Source organism: Cebus imitator, unplaced genomic scaffold (assembly GCF_001604975.1).
Source record: "Cebus imitator isolate Cc_AM_T3 unplaced genomic scaffold, Cebus_imitator-1.0 Scaffold154, whole genome shotgun sequence".
NCBI classification, from domain to species: domain Eukaryota; kingdom Metazoa; phylum Chordata; class Mammalia; order Primates; family Cebidae; genus Cebus; species Cebus imitator.
The window spans coordinates 229,924-252,344 of NW_016107469.1; the positions used below are offsets into that span (position 1 = coordinate 229,924).

General features: G+C 35.1%; 1 protein-coding gene across 2 annotated transcripts in view; it reads left to right on the plus strand.

The window, feature by feature from the left end:
- UNC13C (unc-13 homolog C) overlaps positions 1-22,421 on the plus strand; it is a 625,259-nt gene that overhangs the window by 153,159 nt on the left and 449,679 nt on the right. For both annotated transcript variants that reach the window (XM_037743781.1, XM_017543349.2), the window contains exons 3-4: positions 5,157-5,179; positions 5,753-5,817. In XM_037743781.1, coding sequence (XP_037599709.1) covers positions 5,157-5,179; positions 5,753-5,817 — 88 coding nt within the window. The remainder of the gene's footprint in view (positions 1-5,156; positions 5,180-5,752; positions 5,818-22,421) is intronic.

Sequence of the window (22,421 nt, forward strand, 5' to 3'; positions counted from 1 at the left end):
AAGTGCTGGAATTACAGGCACTATAATCTTTATGAGCTCTTCAGTTCTGCTGACATTAGGCTTAGTTTGTTTTGTTTTGTATCTAGTTCTGTGAAGTATACATTTAGGTTGTTTGAGACTTTTTTTTAATGTGGGTATCACTGTAACCCTCTTAGAACTGCTTTTGCTACATCCCGTAAGTTTTGGTATATTGTGTTTCTATTTGTGTTTGTCTGTAAACATTTATTTATTTCACCTTTGACCCATTGGTTCTTCAGGACTATGTTGTTTTATTTCCTCATATTTGTGAATGTTCTAAAACTCTTCCAGTTATTGATTTCTGCTTTCAAACATTGTGGTCAGAAAAGACACTTGATATTATTTTAATCTTCAAATTTGTTAAGATGTGTTTTGTGGCTTGAAGATTTTTCCAAAATGTACACTAGATAGGAATATATATTCTGCTGCTGTTGGATACAATATTGCATCATTTAACATTTTTTAAACAATATGATTATTAAATAACAGAATCTTGGAAAATATAAGATAATATGAATAAATATATTAACCTATTACTTTAGATTAACAATGTTACGGTGATGTTCTCTTCAAGTCTTTTTCTATATATAGCTTTTTTTTTTTTTAACATAATCACCTTATAACCTTAAGTAACCTCAAACATGAGGTAACTTCCTAATTTTTATTTTTTACATCATAAACATTTTATGTATTTTTATTTAGTCTCTGAATGCATTGATTTTAATGGTCATAGATTTTTACATCAAAGTCATAGAATATAATTTCAACCCATAATTCTATATTTGGTCATATATGCATTCCAACTTTTTTGTAGTAAAAAAACAGTGCCAATATTAACACATTTTTTTTTTTTAGTATTTAAATTATATGTTTGCCAGGGTTACCATAATGTAATATCAAAAATCAAATGACTTAGAATACCAGAAATTTGTTCTCAAAGTTCTGGAGGCTGAACATCTACTATCAAGGTGTTGGCAGGGCCATATTCCCACTGAAGGAACTAGGGGAGAATCTGTTGATTCTTCTCACCAAGTTTCTGGGAGTTTCTTGGCTGTGGAAGCATAACTAATCTTTACTTGACATAATTGTGTATGTATCTGTCTCCAAATTTCTCCTATTTTTTTTTTTTTTTTAGACAAAGTCTCACTCTGTTGCCAGGCTGGAGTGCTGTGGTGCGATCTCGGTTCACTGCAACTTCCACCTCCTGGATGCAAGCAATTCTCGTGCCTCAGCCTCCTGAGTAGCTGGGATTACAGGCATTCACCACCACACCCAGCTAATTTTTGTATTTTTAGTGGAGGCTGGGTTTCACTATATTGGTCAGACTGGTCTCAAACTCCTGACCTCGTGATCTGCCCATCTTGGCCTCCCAAAATGCTGGGATTACAGGCGTGAGGTGCCACACCTGGCCCAAATTTTCCCTTTTTATAAGAACACCAATTACATTGGATTAAGAGTCCACCCTACTCTAGTATGACCTATTTTAAATAATTAGATCTGCAGTGGTCCTATTTCTAAACAAGGCCACATTGTGAAGTATGGGGGGTTAGGACTTCAACATTTAAATTGGGGGAAGCAGCATACAATTCAATCCATAACAAAAATCATTTCCTTAGCACCAGTTTCCAAAAATGGAATTTCCATGTCAACAGTCTATTGATAGACATCTTTTGAAAGCTTTTTGAAACTTATAACAATTTTCATATTCATCAACGATGCATGATAGTGTTTGGTTAATAATATTCTCAACAGCTTTGGGAATTATTTTTAATATCATTAAAATCAATATCTTTAATCTTTGTTAATTTTATAATCATTAGGTGTAGCTTTAGTTAAATATGTATTTTGTATGTGTATTTACCATTGTTGCATTTTAATTTGTCAATTATCTGTTGTCTAAATTTAAAAATCTCATTCCATAGGTTTAATAAATCTTCCTTTCTCTTTTTACTTGTCTTTCTTTCTTGATTCTATGTTTAAATCTTTAATGCATGTGGAACTTGGTGGCATATGTATGAGATCACGATACAGATGAATATTATAGATATTTAACCTGTTGTCCAAACACCATTTACTGATTAGTAACTCCTCTTTGTCTTTAATAAAAATGTTTTCTTTTATACTCATTAAACTCTTGAGTATAAGGGTATCTTAGTTATATTTTGTGTTTCACTATTAATGTATTAAGTTGCTAGAATCATACTGTTTTATGTCTTCTGAATTATTAATATTTTTATATATTCATCTCATAATGCTTCTTTTATAAAGTCTTAGATATTTTTACTCATTTATTAATCCAGTTACACTTAAAATTGTTAAATTTTCAGGTTACAGCAATCTGCCATTAGGATCTTGACTGTCACATCTACAAATCTATATTATTATTCATCCTTGCTATATAGAAAAATGAAATATTTTCCTTTATTCAGATTTTTAGATATTCCATGAAGTGTTATAGCTTATTAAAATTGTCCATTCCATGTTTAAGACATGTTTATTGGTTATCTCCTGTATTTCTGGAATCTGGTAAAAGCAAAAGAGAGAGACATTAAAAAACAGACTACCATCAAAGAGCTCAAATTCTGAAAGGATTGCAGATAAGGAAACTGGCAAAGGTTGAAGATTAGCAGAGAGAAATGCACATTGCACAATACTGAACACAGGATGAAAGCAGGGAGAAGTGCCACAAGTTTTCAGAAGGAGGGGTTTGTGCCTCAGCTGAGTTTTGGGACATGACAGACAGCTAGATGAGGATGGAGAACAGTTGTTTTATAGGAAGGAAGCAACAGTGCAAAGGCATGTAGATTTCAAAGAGCATGGCACAGAAATGTAACTTCAAGAATTTAATTGTGACTGAAGTTTATGATGTGAATGAGATATAATGGGTGATGAGACTGCATTTCACATGGATTTGATGTTCTTTCATGAGGGCTCTGTGTGTTTTTTGTGGATTTTAAGGAGAGTGACATAATTTTGTCATTTTTAGAAAGATTTCAGAGCAGGATACAACAGGGAGACAAGAAAGTAGTCAAAGTGAACAAAAAGGGTTCATTGGCAATAAATATGTTCAATGAATGAATGAAACATTGAAACAATCAGTGTATTACCAGATGTAATAGCTGAAAGTAATTGGTGACCTTGTTAAGATTATGTTTATTTAGTGGGATGGTTGAGATGGAAGAGAGACATCAGCCGGAGACAATGAATACAAATTACTCATTCAAAATATTGCATATTTTAAATCAGGTTTTATTTCATTGTTTTTCAGATTAGTTGTTGCTAGTACATAGGAAATAACATTATTATTTTGTTTATGGGTTGACTAGTTACTCTGTTGGTTATTTTGTTCACTCTAATAGTTTTCCATGTGATTTTGTATGTTTTGATTAATAGATACAAAGTTATAGTTTTTGTAAAAATAGTTTTCTATTTTGCCTTCTATATTTATAGTTTATTTTCATTAGTTTTAATATATTGGCCTATGTTTTCAGAAAGAAGTGAAAATGATGCTTTTAGTTTTGTTTTCTTTTTCTGATGATGGCTATTCCCTACTATTTCACACATAAATTGCTGACTTTAGTAGTAAGACTTTTTTAAAACATATTAAACTTAACGAAGACCCATTCTAATCCTATCTTAAGGAGGTTTAGAGAAACTACAAGGTTTTGATTTTTTATCAAATGACTTTTTGCCCACTATGAAAATTAAGATATGCATTTACTGTCCAATTGATATGTCGTATTAAATTAGTCATTTCATTATCTCGAATCATTCTTCAGGAACAATTTTCTTGGGTATGGTATATAATTATTTTGCAACAATGCTGAATTTTATTTGCTTTATTTTATATAGTATTATAAAATAATTATGGCCATAAGTAAGATTTGTCTTTAATACTTTACAGTACATTTTTACCCTGTTTTGCATTTGAAGATACAACCCTGAGATACTCTAAAATCTGCACCAAGACATTTTTTTTTTTTATAATGGTTAAGCAATCTATACTTGATGAGTCAAGAAGAGTAATGCTTTTCAGATTTTCATCAGTATGGGTCATCACTGAGCTGCATGTCATTGAACAAATTTTAATCTTTCCAGTGCTCACTTATATAAACAAGGGGTTTGAACTAAATCTCTAGGTTCACGTCAGCTCTAGCATTTTGCCAATTTTTTATCCATGGAGAAGATTCTCCAGTTTTATGCTAATAAGCAAAGATGAATTAATAAGCTTCAGAACAATAGTACTGCGTAAGGTAGTAATAGACTATACCCAATGACCAGCCTATTTTAAATCTGGGTTTAAAAATGATGACTCAGTAGTCCATTCTCCATATCCTTGGGTCCGTGAGCAGTTAGAGCAGAAAAATATTGGCCCTATGATTTATCTTAAATTGCATCTGAAGGCTGTTGAGCAAGCACCCTTCACTGTTCTGTTCAGCTCACTTGAAACATTATATGTAAAGAGCACCAACTGTGAGATCAGGAGCCCTGGATTTGTGTCCCTCTTCTGCCATTTACTAGCTTTGTGATCTTAATCAAGCCACTTAACCTCCTTAGGCATCAGTTTTCTTATTCGTAAGATGGAATCAACTTAATCTTTTAGCTTGTAAGCTCTATGATATGAGAAGCCATACATAAATAATCTCTTAATAAAACAACTTTAATCCATAAGGTCATCTGATGTTTACTTTCCCAAATATTGATCTCAATTGATTCTGTCAACAATGTTGTGAGGCAATTAGTCAAAGTATTTGTGATCTTATTTCAGAGTTGGGTCTAGACTCTTGACTCCAAAGAATTTGGTAGCTTACTCAATATGTCTAGTAAGTGGCAGAGTGCCAGCTGGAGCCCAGGACTTCTGATTCTTCAACTGTGTTTTTTTCTTAATATGACACATTGTCTTTCATTAAATCCTGTAATCACTTTTATACTTTTCAAGCCTTCTATTACATTTTCCAGCTCTTTAAATTATGAGAACCAACTGTCCTTGTTCCCTTGGGGCTCAACTTTGAAACTCTTGTTTATTTCTAATTTTAAACAATGTAACCTGTAATACTTTGTTCATGTATTTGTTTAAATGATTTCTTGAAAAGTACTCCATCTAACATTTATCCCTTCTTTTCCTGATTCTCTTTCAGATAGCAGTTCTATGGATGAAAAGGTTTCAAATCATACTTATTCTTCCCTCCTGAGGGATCTTGTCTTTTGTACATGTTTGTTTGTGACATATTAGACCTGTTTGATTCCTGTTTTAGTTTTGAAACGTGCATGTTATCCCAGCTTTCCATCATTTGGTTGTCCTTTCAGTGTGCCCCTGATATGTTGCATTTATGGAGAGGTCACACCTTGCCAGCTGCGCTTACCTTAGCTATACTTGCCAACCTAGGGGTCTGCTACGGTCAAACACAGCATCTTTTCTTAGGTCTGGCTAACCATGACCTTCCTGACTGATTCATGATCTACACTGCACATATCAAGTTTTAAGGGCAAATAGTGGAATACGATATATTTTCCTGGACTCTGCCATTGCATTTGTTTAAATGCTGACAGCTAATTTCAAAACCTCTACTCATAAAAACACAGTAGCTTTGACTTGGAGCTGACCCTGCTTAGCATCTGTCATACTAGGTGTTACATGTGTAGTGCAGTTGACCTGTGTCCCAATCTCTTGTACATAAAACGGTAGTATGCTAAAAGCTTCTTTGTTTTGTTTTTCTCTCACTCTTCATTTAAGGCTCGAATAGTAAGTGGCAGTGATGTGGATGCTTACAAATTCTCTGCACTCCAGATGTGTGGCGGGTAAGTACTGTCATACCTTTCTAATTTATTTCATTCATAGGTAGCTTGGCTGTGCTCTCAATATATATGCTTTGAATGCAGGGTGTTGCATGATTAGCCTCATTGTTGCTTTTTTTCACAGTAAAGTCAATGTTATAGTATTTTCTTAAAAAATAATGTATACGTGTCAACCATAAAACAATTCTAAAGATATGAATATGTGTATAGTTATATATATATATAAGTAAAGACCAGGCATGGTGGCTCATGCCTGTAATCCCAGCACTTTGGGAGGCCACGGCAGGTGGAGCACCTGAGATTGGAAGTTCAAGACCAGTCAGAACAACATGCAGAAACCCTGTCTCTGCTTAAAAAAAAAAAAAAAAATAGCCAGTCCTGATGGTGCATGCCTGTAATCCCAGTTACTTTAGAGGCTGAGGGAGGAGAATAACCTGATCCTGGGAGGTGGAGGTTGCAGTGAGCTGGGATCATGCCGTTGCACTCCAGCCTGGCAACAAGAGCCAAACTCCGTCTTAAAAGAAAAAAAAAAAGTAAAAATAACCTGACCAGTTTAACTGTTAACATTATCATTACATAGCCAAATTAAACCACATAATTTTACATAAATGAATTCATATTGATACAATTAATGATCTCTTTCAATTTGCTTGTTGGCAATTAATGATATATGTGCGTGAACATTTTTCATGTCAATAATTCAATGAATGTAATCTATATTATCTTTTTTCCACATTATTTTACCTCTTTTATTCTATAACATCTATTTATTAATTCAACATATAATACTCATTTGCTAGACATTTGTTTACTAGAAGTGTGCCAAATAAAAATGAACTTTTCTCTGTTAAGGAATTTCCCACTCATATTTCATTCTCCATCTACAACATCAAAATATGTAAGGTCAGAGGTCAGACATAGCTTTTTTCTGCCTATTCTTGACTTTCATAAAACTTTGTACATTGTTTTATTATAGTGCTTATTACACTAAAGGTATTTGGATGATTATAACTAGTTTTCATTATTAAAATGTGAATCCTCTGAGGAAAGTTTACCAGTTCATCAACATGTTTTCTTTTTTTAATTATACTTTAAGTTCTGGGGTACATGTGTAAAACTTGCAGGATTGTTGCATAGGTACACACATGCCATAGTGGTTTGCTGCCTCCATCCGCCGTCACTACATCAGGCATTTCTCCCAGTGTTATCCCTCCCCAACCTCCCCACCCCCTGCTATCCCTCCCCTATCTCCCACCCCTCAATAGACCCTAGTGTGTGATATTCCCTTCCCTGTGTCCATGTGTTCTCATTATTCAGCACCCACTTATGAGTGAGAACATGTATGTTTGGTTTTCTGTTCTTGTGTCAGTTTGCTGAGAATGATGGTTTCCAGCTTCATCCACATCCCTGCAAAGGACAAGAACTCACCCTTTTTCAGGACTACATAGTATTCCATGGTGTACATGTGCCTCATTTTCTTTATCATTGATAGGCATTTGGATTGGTTTCAGGTTTTTTACAATATATTATTATTTTTTACAGTTGCATAGTGTTGCATTTAACGTAAGTATCAAAGTATTTAAAATTTAATCACAAAAATAGTGTATAAAATTTATTTTCTATGTAAAAAATTCAAACAGCCTCATCTTTAATGCTAACACTTACACAGTGGTATCAGTGTGGCGTGAATGTTCATAGGCGTTTTTCTGAGTGTTTGCAATACATGTGTATGTTCATATAAAATAAATAGTTTTGACATTTTTTTTTCATTTTAATGTAAAACAATCCACTCTGTGTAAAGAAATAAGCATGAATTTAATGGTGACTTTGTATCTGGTGCTGTTATAATTGTTCTCTATATAATGACTCAATCTTTACAATGGCCGTATAAGGTAAGTACTATCTTGACTCTCATTTTACAAACAAGGAAATTAATCCACAAAATGCTTAAGAAATGTTCCCTTAAGACAGCTAGTGAGTGGCAAAGTCGGTATTCAGGTTTATCTAATTCCAGAGTCTATAATCTCAGTCTAAATGCCACATTGCCTCTGCAAGTTGCTGGGTTTTTTTTACCATTAATAACAAAGCCCTCAGAAAATTTTCTACTTTATTATTTCGAAATGATGCAAATAATTGAAAACATTTATACAACATTTTTTATTATTCTTTTGGTGGACTTTCAAAATTATTTCTAATTCATAATTGCAAATTATGACATAACTGTAGATGATACTATAGTAAATATAATAGATTTTGAAAGTGTAATTTGTGGATCAAAGCTTATACACAGTTTATATATTCATATATACCTCTTTTATGTTTACATATATATAGATATCTCTATATAATTTATTATATATCTACGGAGATTTTTTTAATTGAGACTGGGTTTTGCCATGTTGTCCAGGCTGGTCTTGAACTTCTGAGCTCAGGCGATTTACCCACCTCGGCCTCCCCAGGTGCTGGAATTACATGTATGAGCCACTGTGCCTGGCCGATAATTTAAATATATATACATATATATGTATATTAGATATTTTATAAATGTTGACATTTAAATACATTTGTGTACAGTATAAATAGAAGCAAAATTTAGAGCCTTGTTTTAGTTCTTTATCTTGGGGAAAAGTTTCACAGCTCTGTTTTATAATACACTCATTTTCTGAAAATCAATTTATTGTTAAATACATCCACATGTCACTGATTTTAAATAAAATATTTGTCAGATTTAAAGTTTGAAATTTAAAGCTTCTACAAATTAATATATGTATCATTTTTATTTTTATTTTTCCATATAGAAGTGATTAAGAGGTTATTTCTGTTAATTCTCTAACTTCAATGTCCTTAAAATAAATATGTGAAGAATTACTCTTTCATATTTTAAAGTCATAGTAATTTAAATAAGATATAAAAGCAGCTGTGGTAAAAGATCACTATGAATTATACAGAGAAATTCAGGTAATAAATAGACTACTCTCTATACTACAGTACTGTGAATACTGTGTCTTGAAGTTTACAGCAATAATAATTTGACAACAATGAAATATTTGTCTTAGAAAATAATTAAGTTGAATTCTAATTTAATTATGAAAAATGTTTTTATATAGTGTCATGCATCCGGAGGTTTATCTAAGTTTATGATGTTATAGATTCTATGCCTCCTCCTCACCTACAGCATCTATCACTTTGTAAAAATTTGATTTGCTAACTCCCGTCTGAATATGGACTTTATCCCTGTCAGAGCGACAGAGTTAATCTACATTCATGCTTTTGTTAAGCACATGCAGTATAAATGCCTGGCTAAAATAGTTCCTCTTTACATTTTGAATAGATGTTTCCACATTGTTATATTTTCTGAAAATGCTTATTTCAATGACTTTCTAAGGGATTTTGGAACTATGATAGTATGGGAAAGGGTTGATAATTTTCAGTCATCAAGAGAATTTGTCATTGCCTGAAGGCTTATTTTCTCTTAAAGAACCTGAAGGGTACCTTTACATACGATCCTTCAATCACAAGCTCTTTCAGAAAGATGTACTTATTTTACTTTTTCTATAAATATTTTTAAAATAAAATACTATTTAAATATCACAAGTTATATTATACTAAAAAAACTAAGACTGGAACAGACTTTCAAAATACAGTCTTTGCTTTTTTATGATAATGCTGCTAAATCTTTCAGTTTTCTACCTTTTCCATCCCCAATCAGCTCAGAGCCAAACCACATTCATCCTTCCCTTATTCTTCTCAAATGTCAATAAACAATCTATACACACTAAAATCAAATTATGAAGCTATATACACTGAAACCAGATAATGAAATTAATAACTCGACTTTCTGATTTCTACTTAGCTCTCTGTACATTTTCTGTAAGTGTTGCCAGAAAAGACATGACAAATTTCATTCTGTTTTTCCTATTTGTCACAATAAAAATTCAGTCAAGCTCTGGGGAAAAACTGGAAGAGAGAGAGAGAAGAGGTGAACAGAAAAGCAAAGGAAGCAGGACAAAGTGAGAAGGATATATGTTTTGGTGAAATCAGTGAATTTAACATTTATAGCCTTCAGTGGTTTTGTAAGATTTTGTTAACTTTTGTCATCTATGCAGCAAAGAGTCATAAAGAAAGCACACAGGACCACAGTATGGAAAGTATACAAGGTTTATTGGGCAGAAATGTCTCAGTCATAAAACGAAGAGACAGCAGAAGTAGGTGAGAAGGCCCTTTGGACCATGACACAGTTGTGACATTTGCAAAAGTGTATGGAGCAGGAAGGAAAATTGGGTATGAAAAGTCTGAAATTGACTATAATGAGGCTAAAAGAAAGTCATTCAGACAAATGGAGAGAGAAGTCTTGCTTATTAGAGGAGTCTTTCATTGGGTACAAGTAGCCAGCTCTATTATCTCCACCAAGTTTAGCCATTGGTTGGGAGAAGCTTGGAGAGAGTGTAGCCTTGGGGTGTATGCTGCAGATACGGGAGGCGTGCAGCTGGAGTCTCTCACCCAACTATCCTGCTGTCAGCGGATTCTCTGTAACGGATATCTGAGTCATACATGCCCATGGTTACCCAGTATCAATTTGATGAAACTACTTTATTAACTGATCGTGAACAAAGTCACATGAGTAACTTCTCCAAATGTGAAACATGTTTTTAATTAGAATAACACTCCTTTGGTACTTTGATGGAATATGGCTTAAGTCTACCTTTCCCTTGACATTTGTAGTTAGAGCTCCACTGGTTGAATTATAAGAAGCATCGCAAGGGGTGTGTGTGTGTGTGTGTGTGTGTGTGTGTGTATTCTCAAAGTACCAGCTTTGCTTGCACCAGAATTAGGGCAAGTCTATTAAACAGTTTTGGGATTAGGGAAAAACAGTTTGGGGAGGATATTATCATCTTTAGTTTCTTTCTTCACTTATTAAAGTTCTTCTCTGCAATACAATTCTCATGACACTAAGTTCCTTAGCCTATGTGAAGCAAAGTTCATCCTCTGTCCATGGCTCCAAACTAGGCTGATGACTTCTAGTCAATGTCTACCAGAATTATGAACCTTATCAGGAAAGAGGCAGTGGTTACAGAAGTGCAATAATGCAGACAGAGAGAGAAATGAAGAGACGCTGTTGAATGGAAGGACACTGACATATTGTTTAAAAAAAAAAAAAAAACAGCTTCTGTTTTGACCACATTTTCAAACAGGTGCAATTACCAAAAAATAAAATAATAAAAAATAAAATAATAATTATAAGCATATGCTGAGATTTCCAAGATTGTTCAATTATCACTAGAAACAACTATGTTAGTAAATGTGAACAACCCAATTTCCATCCAGAGTCCTATACAATTCCATTGTTTTTCTTAAGTTTACCTTAATTAAAATACCAATTTTGTTACTGTTATAGAACCCAATGTCAATTAGGTTGTTCAACATATGATAAAAGTTGGCTTAATATATTTTTAATTTTCTGACATAGTACTGACATTGCTTTGTTATTTCTCTATAAACTTGAGAAGGTTACACACTGTCTTCACATCCTCTCCCCATTCATAGTCTTGACTTTCATGTTTAGCCAAGACCTAAAATCTTCCATTTAGCATAGAAGATAAAGTTGTACCTATTCTCCAGGAGCTCTTCACCTAACTTTTCTCATAGCTGCAGTCTTCTCTCTCATAGCTGAGAGCTTTTTATTTTAGTTATTCCTATCTAGTTTAAACATTTGATTCTTCGCTATTCCCTCAGATAACTTTCCTGTTTCTCAAGGATAAGAAATTCTCCTAAGCCTAGACATGAGCTGTCTGCTCCCCTTTCTTGTGAGTCAAAGATTTACCCTCCATCCCTATATTTGCATGTTCTAAACCAGGTTTTCCAAATATTAAGAAAATGACAGCCCCCACATAACATAGTGCTTTAATTATCATGACAGGTCACTGTTTGGAGGAGGGAGCTTTTGTCTTTGATATGGTTTGGCTCTGTGTCCCCACCTAAATCTCATCTCAAATTGTAATCCCCACATTTCAAGGAGGGACCTGGTGGGAGGTGATTGGATCATGGGGACAGTTTCCCCTATGCTGTTCTCATGATAGTGAATTCTCATGAGATCCAGTTCTTTAAAAGTGTTTGGGATTGCCCCCAGCCCCCAGCTCTCTCTCTTCTGCTGCCATGTAACATGTGCCTTTCTTCCGCTTTGCCTTCTACTAGGATTGTAAATATTCTGAGGCCTCCCCAGACATGCAGAACTGTGAGTCAATTAAACCTCCTTTCTTTATAAATTACTCTCATGTTGTATCTTTATAGCAGTGTCAAAATGGACAAATGCAGTCTTTGACCTTTTAGTTAGTTATTTTTAGGAAATAGCTTCCTTTACCTCCAGAGAATTTGGTATAGAAGGAGTTCACTATAGAGTTAGGTAAGAGTGAAATGAAATAGAGATTTCTATTTATTGTAAGGGTTAACAGATGCAAATGGGGTCCACTTTCATAATTCATTATTGTATAGCCAGTCAGTCACCCTGCCCATAATTTTTCAACTCATTTATATTCACATTACCATCGACCTAGTTTTATTACTCAGTACCTTTTATTTAGGCAATTGCAAACTGATCTTCTGAGACTGATCTTCTTTTTTTTTCCCCATTTATTTATTTTATTGCATTTTAGGTTTGGGGGTACATGTGAAGAACATGCAAAATTGTTGCATAGGAACACACGTGGCAGTGTGATTTGCTGCCTTCCTCCCCATCACCTACATCTGGCATTTCTCCCCTTGCTATCTCTCCCCAGCTTCCCACCCCGCACCGTCCCTCCCCTATTTCCCCCCAACAGACCCCAGTGTGTAGTGCTCCCCTCCCTGTGTCCATGTGTTCTCATTGTTCAACACCCGCCTATGAGTGAGAACATGCGGTGTTTGATCTTCTGCTCTTCTGCCACTGATCTTCTAACCAATCTTCCTTTGTCAGTTTCTCCTTCTGCATTAAATTTAATGTCTACACTGTAGAAGATCAATCACTTTAAAGTATGGGCCTTTCTACTGAAATATATTTAACGACTCTTCATTTTCTTCAATGTAGGAACAGTTGGCCCTGTGTCCATGGGTTCTACCTCTGTGGATTCGAACAGTGTTGATTGAGAATATGCTAAACAATAATGATAACAATGCAACAATAAGAAATACAAATAAAATTACAATTGTTATTGTTAACAACTGTTAATACAGCATTTACATTGTATTTGGTAGTATAAGTAACTTAGAAATAATTTAAAGTATTTGGGATGATGTGTACAGGAAATATGCAAATACTGTGCCATTTTACAGAAGGCAGTTGAGTATCTGCAGATTTTGGTCTCTGATGGGAGATCCTGGAATGAATCTCCTGTGGCTATCAAAGGATAACTGTATAGATCTTTTCACGTGGTTTTGAATCTTTCTTGATTTCATTTCTCTCTCTTTGTACTATGGTAAAGTATTATCAATCACTGTTTTTAGTGCTCCCATTTGTGTCAGTTCTGTAGCATGTATTAGTTTCCTAAGTTGCATAAATTTAACAAGATTCTTATCCTCCAACTTGATTTTAAATTCCTAAGGAGTTTAAAATAAGTTAACTTGCTTAAATCATTATAGGAGGAACAACCCTTGACATCTCTTGGCTAGTGTTGGGCATATTCATGCCACAAGGTAGTTGCAACTGCTAGAAAAAAGCCTCATGTGAAACTACAGGGATACCCCCAATTACAGACTCTTGACTGTATCAGTCCTGTTAGTCTTCAGCACCCTGTCTGTAGTCCTCTGGCAGAGCAAACACATAATATCCTATGCACAAAGGCTTAATCTAGACCGAGAGTTTCTTAATCAGGAAAACCGAGAGCCGCAAGGCCTCCAACTTTCTAAAACCCATGAATCAAGCAGTGGTTGCTAAGCCATTATCTTCCTGTTGTCAAGAAGACTGCCTGTCTAATTTTAGCCTACCTCTAGATCTCTCTAGTCTCAGAAGCCCTTGATATCTTTTATACTTAGAAAGTCATAAGATCATTAGGTTAATTTTTGATATCAGCCACCAAGACCAGACATTAGGTTGACTACTTCAATGTGTGAATCTATGAGTCATCACAACCACAGACCCATTTAGTGGGAAAAATACTTTGGCATGGTATCTATGAAATTAAGATAAACTTGACTATCTATAATCTTAACCAGGCTTAGTTAAGCCATAGTTTTCTTAGGGTGGATTATAGATAATTTATTTTAGGCATATTTTGTTCCTCAATTTATGGTGGTAAAAAATTCATGAAACTGACCCAAAAGATTAAGAAAATGGAGCTGTCATCCTGAAGGTACTAATAGCTCATAGTTCACCAAGTTGTAGATTGACACCTTTTTTATTATCTCACTTTCTAGCTTGGGTTTATAGCTTAACACTCTTTCTTACTCAGTGGTAGACCATAAACCCAGGGAAAACACTTGAGTATTACCCACAGTTCCTCAGGGATACTGCAAAAGACTCCCCCATCTTTGGGTAATATTAGAGAATAGGTCCATCCATCCTTACACATATACAAGAAACCTGATATCTATTCCAATAGTGGCCATCTTCTGAGCTTTAGGAAGCTGACCATAAAAAATTGTTCTCCAAAATCTATTTTATACTTCCATTATTTAATAGTGTTTAAGAATATGAAACCTCAGGATAGTCCTAGATTGCAAGCCAGGACAACCTCCAATTTTACTAATTATATGAAAGCTACTCTTTTTATTTATTTATTTTTTCTGAGAGGCAGTCTCACTCTGTCACCCAAGCTGGAGTACAGTGGTGTGATCTCGGCTCACTGCAACCTCCGCTTCCTGGGCTCAAATGATTCTCCTGCCTCAGCCTCCCAAGTAGCTGGGATTAGGGGCACATGCCATCTTGCCCAGCTACTTTTTCTGTATTTTAGTAGAGAGAGAGTTTCACCATATTGCCCAGGGTAGTTTCAAACTGCTGAGCTCAGGCAGTTTATCCATCTCAGCCTCCCAAAGTGCAATGATTACGGGAATGAGCCACAGTGCCTGGCATTTATATTTCAGATCCAGAAGATTCATGTGATGCCACATCCCTTTCAATCCACAGTGGAGATAATGCCTCTACTTTGGGGAAGGAGATCAGAGCTGCTATCAACTCCAACTATTCTTTAGCCAGTCCTGGCACTGGAGGCTTCTGCAATTGATCTACACAGCACTGGTTGGCTCCTTAGAAAGGGCCTGCTTTTCCTTATGTCTTTAAGTGACTGCCAATAAAAACACACTCAAGTCTTTGCTATTGTAAACAGTGCCACAATAGAATTACATTTGCCTGTGTGGGATAACATTAGGAGAAATACCTAATTTAGATGATGGGTGGAGGGATGCAGCAAACCACCATGGCATGTGTATACCTATGCAACAAACCTGCATGATTTGCACATGTACCCCAGAACTTAAAGAATAATAAAATAGCACTCAATAAGAAATTTACCATCCCCTGATTTCTGTGAGCCACTAACTCAGCCTCGTAATATTTTAGATTTACTTCAAAAGAACCCCAAATCATGCACTTTCAAAGGACTAGCATTTGGGAAGGCCATCTCAATATTAGCAATATAAGTTGCATCCCACACCCAACTCCCAAGGCCAGTCTTTTCTCAGTTAGAAAACTAAGGCCATCAACATAAGCTTAAGCATAGTACTACTTCCATTTCATCACCCTTGTGAACTCATTCACTATTTCTTTTCTCACCCCAGGTCTATATCTTAAGCCAGAGTTAGTACTCTCTTCTGGCTTTGAGTATCACAGGAGTGCCAAATTAATACAGCAGATACCAGGGCCAATCCAGCCCCAGAAAAATAAAATTCCCAGTTAAGAAACTTGAAGAGAGTATATTCGTTGATGAGAAAACGTGTTATACTGAAACACAATTTCTTCTCTGTGTTCAATATGCTTATTCAACATTTATATATTGCTATATATTTTAGCTCTTTATATCATATACTTAATCATGACACTTAAGTCTCTAGGGCTTAAATGTATTAGGAAATTAATGAATCTTAGCTACATCAGAGTCAAGCTTAATCTTCTAATGCCTTCCAGATATTCTTTGAAGAGTAGCAAATTAAAATTACTGATACATCCTTTATGAAGACAGTGTTTGAGTAGTCAGTCTTAAAGTGGTGCAAGTTTAGTAAATAAAGAAAGTAGCATCTGTTACGTTGAGCAGAATAATCACTTGTGTTAGAAAATTACCAGCTATTATCTGGAAAACATTGAAAATAACCCCATTAAATGAGATGGAAAGTGTAAGAAATACCGTGGTTCCTAAATGGACTGTTTCTTTCCAAGCGGTAATTGATACGGCTGTTTGAGCACATCTGATGTATATAAAAGTTTTAGGGAGAGAGAAAAAGAAAAAGAGAGAAATGCTGAGGGTGATCACTGTATTTCCCAATGAAGCTTATACAGAGTGTTTTTAGACTTATTTTAATAAATAAATACCTTATTCCATAAAGGTATATGACATACATTCCCCCTTATAGAAGGACCATAAAGTAGTGCAACAGAATAATAAATCATTGCTAAAAAATGTGCTGCTGCTATAAACTTGTAAAAAATTACTCACTTTTTATTTAAAGCAACAAGTTTACTTAATCCATATACTTTCTTAAATATGAAACACCTTGCTGAAAGAACTGCACTGAAATTTTCAGATATGACAAAATCCATCTAAGACTAGCAGATTAGGAATTCTTAGTTTTTAGTCTTTCTTAACATTTAGAAACAACAAAATGGAATAATGAAGCAGCACTTTAGATGTCATTTTAGAAATGTTATGTCTCAAATTTATAATTATTATCGTATAATAAGTATACTTTTTGAAATGTTGCAATATAACAGACCCATATCTGAGCATTGTTTAGCAATACTCCCTTTAATCCTTGTAAAAACTTTTTGAGGTATATGTGATAATTATTATTCACATCGTACAGATGAAGTAATTCAGAATCCAGACACTAAGCATAGTCAAGATCAGTGATAGTAATAGAGCTGAGATTTGAATTATGTCTCCTTGACTCCAGAACTTGATTGCTTTGCTATTATGCCAAACTGATACAGTTTTACAAATAAATAATGCTCATTTCTGGATCTGTTTTGTTAAATATTGTACTTTATACTTAGATTATATTTTAAATTTAACAGATTATGTATTGGTCTGACAAGGTTTCTAAGTATATATATCAAATAATATAAATATATTTCTAGATTTTAAAAAGATATTTGCAAAGAAATTTCAGGATGTCTCCTAGAAAAATGTGCCCTGGACAAAGCAATAATAGGTTGAGTGACAGGACCCAAAGTGTGATAATTCATGATTGATATTGTACTCAGGGATAGTTCTTGTTGCAGTGTCTCAGGAATTGCCTTTAGATAGACTTTTAAAATTGATATATAGTAAAGCTATATATTTTAGGGGTCCCTGTGATATTTTTATTTATTCATATAATGTGTAGTAATTAAACCAGGGCAAGTGGAATATTCATTACCTTAAACATTTTTCTTTATACCTGGAATATACAAATTATTCTCTACTAGCTAGTTTGAAATATATAATAAGTTATATATTGTTGTAGTCACTCAACTGATTTATTGAGCTCTAAGTCTTATTCCCTCTATCTAACTGTATTTTTGTACTTTTGATTAACTTCTCTTCTTTCCCACCTCCCCTCTATTCTTCCTGGCCTCTGTTAATCACCAGTCTACTTTCTATTGGTATTTTGATAGGTGCTGGATTGAATCTGTAGATTGCTTAGGGTAGTGTGGACATTTTAGCAATATTACTTTTTCCAGTCACTGAACATAGACTTAGGTTATTTTTAACTAAAACAGATAAAAATATAAAATATATATTTATACAATTTGAAAGTGACATAAGCCTGGGCAAAATAACTAGTGTATAAATAATGGAATGAATGTCCAAAAGATCTTAGCATGTTACAACATTGAGCTCAAAGTAACAAGATGGAGCATAAAAAGTATATTAACCAAGATAACCTAGGTTATGACACAGTAATTAACAACTACCAAATTTCAGTATATTAATTAAATAAAATTTTATTTCTCATCCATGCAACATTTTCCTTTTCCCTTTTACCTCTCAGAATTTCAGCAATCAGCATTTTCTGTGCATATAGATACAAGGAGAAGGATGCACTTTGATCTTCATAGTTGTTCAGGGAACCATGCTTACGGAGGCTTTGCCTTCATAGGCACTGAATCTAGAAAAGAGAAGGTTCAAGTGAGAATATGTTAGAGGTCTTCAAGTACTTAAAAGATTAGGTTATAAAAGGGACTGTATTGTCCTGAGCTTCACAGTGGGCAGAACATGGATCATTAAGAAATTGTGTATAGGCAGGCTTCTGCCCAATATAAGAAGATATTTCCAATAATAACCGCTGTCTTTATAAATACTAAGTGTAAATACTAAGTTTTCTCCTGCTAGAGATACTTAAATAAATTAGGTGCTTAAATATAAGATGCTTGATTCCAATTTTGCCGGGTGTGGTGGCTCATGCCTGCAACCCAGCACTTTGGGAGGCTGAGGTGGGTGGATCATGAGGTCAGGAGATCGAGACCATTCTGGCCAATATGGTGAATGTGGTAAAACCCTGTCTCTACTAAAAATACAAAAATCAGCTGGTTGTGGTGGCACATGTGTAATCCCAGCTATTTGGGAGGTGGAGGCAGGAGAATTGCTTGAACCCAGGAGACAGAGATTGTAGTGAGCCGAAATTGCACTACTGCACTCCATCCTGGTGACAGCCAGACTCTGTCTCAAAAAGCAAAGCAAAATAAAACAAACAAAAAAACCTATTATAGTTTTAATGTCCTATCCTTATATCCTATCATAATTATAGTAACTGTATCAGCTAGATATTGCCATGTAACAAACCACTCCAGAACCCAGTAGCTTAAACAGTGAACCCACGGGTCTTGTCTACATTCACTCATGCACGAATGTTCAGTCAGACGTGCCACTGCTCACATTTCTGGTGGCTGTTGGGCTATTCTGGAGGGTGGGGGGATTTGGACTGTTAGTCATCATCCAGCTGGCCAGACTAAACTAGATTATATGGCAGTGACAGGATTCTAAAGGAATAAGTGGAAGCATGCAAGGCCATTTGAATCCAAAACTGAAATGGACAGCTATCACTTCCGCCACATTCTACTGCGAAAACACATCATAAGTCCCACTGAGATTCAAGGAGTGTGGAAATAAGGCTCTGTTTTCTTTATGAGAGGGGTGAATGACTGAGGCCATTTTTAACAATATAATCATGTATATCTACAATTAAATATTCTTGAAATTATATATTTTCCATAATTTAGAAAAAGTAGAATACCATCTCATATATTTACTTCCACTAAATTATTTGTATTTTAAATAATGAAAAAATATAAATTGTTATTAAAACATCAGAATCTCATTTTCAGTAGTGCTCAATTATTCTGCTGCAATGTGGGATAAAGAGTCATTTACTTTCAAGATGGGTGAATAAGGTGTTCTGCAAATTTCAGAGAAGATATATTTTTGATTTGAAGTTCTCCATGCAGACTTTATGGAGAAGGTGGAATTACATTGGGTTTAAAAGTTTGGATACAGTTTTGACACATAGATATAGAAAAGAAAATGCATGCCAGGATGCAGCAGGAAAATTTGAGTTGCATCATATTAACTCTTGAATAACATATTTCTGTAATTTGAAATACCTGCATCTTGTGAAAAATAACTCAGTTATTCTTGTCAAATAACAACTACAGGGTGATGATGACAATGAAAGGGAAGAAACTGATGGATTTAAATTCACAAGATTGTATAATTTTCATTAACCAGAGCAGAATCATCTGCCCAAATTAATTTTTAGAAAGACATTAGTCTCCAGAAGCAGGTGCACTCAGGCATAGGAGGCATCTTTTTGCTTTGAGAATTTTTACACAACTCTGTCAAACCTAATAAGTATCACTGTAACTCCTGCTCATTATCTTGAGGCTTAGCCTCTAAGGTGCCAGGTAGGAAAGGCCAAACCATGGAATTTTTAGAAGCCATCACTGCTCGGAATGATCCATGCAAATCTTTTAATACATGGTGACATCATTTGCCCTATAATCTTTACATATAAAGATCTCTTCAGGGAACAGTTATTCCAGAGTCACAGAGTGACAACTACAGAATCTTATAATTTAGAAGCTTCTCCACATTTAATAATAAGTTGCATTCATTCGCATCAAGTGTGGGAGGTACAAAGCTATAGTGCAAGTGTCAAGGAAACCACGGATTGCATGTACAGAGTATCCTTTCCAGGCTAGAGATGAGACTCGGATTTGTTCAGTGAGGCATCTGTAAAATCTCTTTTCAGTGTATATGTTTGCCTTCATTCGTTTACACAGGGTCTGAGAATAGAACGATTGGACAGTGACTGTAACTGTGTTTCAAGCCTAAACGTATTCGATGAAAGACGGTGTCAGTAGTAGTGAAATTGATGGGCAGCAGAATTTATGAAAGGCATATAGGATGCCTGAGAGAAGTCTTATTATAAAGGAAAAAAAGAGCCTGGGATGGCAATTCAGACTCAGTGGTAAGAAGTAGACATCAGGGGAAAGAAGTTCTCATTACTCTGTGTGTGGGTGGGTGTGGCCACCCTGGTTGTCTAAGTAACTTTTAAGGAGGTAGGAAAGGACTGTATGTGAGCTTGAGCTGTTTTTCTGGGATCAAGGCAAAACTGCTGAGTTTCCCTCTCAGCAACTGAGTGCAAACCACCCAAAGGTTCCAAATGAGCATTAACACTAAGTGAGGGTGAAAAATGTCTTTGCTTTATCCATTTAGCCAGTGGGACTTGAGAAAGGAAAATCCCCATATTCATTCTGAGGAAAGCACAGATAATAATGTGATATACTGGCAAATATATAAAATTAGAAATCCTAGTTTTAATTATTGACTAGATTGCTTATTAGCTGTGTGAATTTAGGCAAGTCATTTAACCTGTGAGTCTTAATGTTCCATTTGAAAAATGTAGATTTTGCTCATAATCACATTATAATATAATCCCAAGATCATTTAGTATGTTTTAACTTTGTTTTTAAATCTAGCACACATAGAAAGTAATCGCTTTATAATATATTAGTAAAAAGTAAATCTTTGCTCATGGTACTCAGAGGTAGGGTTTCCTGGAGCTGAGGGTTTTCTTAGGAAGCCATAGGTGCAATGCTAAATCAGGAAAGCCATGACAAACCGAGGTGAGTTAGCCACTTGATGAGTTGTGACAGACTCTGGCTACGCCAACGTGCTGCTCAAAGGGTTCTTCTGAGAAGATCAGCATAGCTTGAAAACACATAGAGTTCACTAGAAGCTCTCATTTAGAGAATTAAATAGGCTAAGTTAAATACTCCTACTGGTTTTGTACCTAAGAAAATGCATAGGTTCAAGCTTGGAAAAATAGTGGTTGCCTACTCCAGCCCTCTACTTGGCATATTTCTTTAGCCATAATTGTTTATCCCTTGAAAACAAGAAAATCATATCTCAAGAAACTCATCTCCAGGAAGACAAAGGGACAAGGAAGAGAGGGGCCTCAGGATAGAATGGTGAGTTCTTTCTAGAACTGAATTGAGTTGTGAGAAGGATCAACTTGTAGAACAGAAATTTGTTTTATTGCCTATTTGAGCAAGTAAGTAGACCTCATCAGGGACTCTTCCCTTTTTAAAAACTTTGGTGTTTGAATGAATGCATGGCAGATACTGCCAGACTTCTTCCCTTTCCATGCATGGTACAGTGTCATTTTCTCCTCTTAATATTCGCTTTTTTAATTTTTTTTAACCCTTTAGAGATAAGATCTTGCTTTGTCACTTTGGATGGAGTGCAGTGCCACAATTATGGCTCACTGAAACTTCAACTTCCCAGGCTCAAGTTATCCTTCTACCACAGCCTCCCAAATAGCTGAGACCACAGTGCATGCTACAGCACCCAGCTAATTAAAAATATATATATATGTAAAAATTGAATCTCACTATGCTGCCCACTCCTGACCTCAAGTGATCCTTTTGCCTCACCCCAAAGTGCTGGGATTAGAGGCATAATCTATCACACCAGCCAATATTAGCTTTGTTATCTGCTCAGCTGAGAGCAGTTTTGTTCTTCCCATTATTGCAAACTGGGACATGGGCAGGATTTTATTTTGCTATCTTTGGCAGGAGAGCCCACTTTTCCTTGGAGTTAAAGCTAGATACAGATCTTGGCACTGCTCAGAAACTTGACACTTCCTGTATCACACCATTAAACATCTCCCTGCTGGCAATGTGTCTCACTTATTATATTTTAGCTATTTCGTGCTCACTATTGATCAGGCTACAATAGAACTGTCGAGTAAACATGCTGATTCAATAATTTGAAGTTTTTCTGGCATTCAAATTCTTTGTAGAACAGAGAATGAGGCACAATGAACACAATAAATACCTTACACAGCCTAAATTACAAAAGACTTGAGTGAAGAGGAAAACTAAAGGAAGAAGTCTATATCACTTCATTCAAAATCAAGTCAACCCTTTATTAAGGGTATACCAA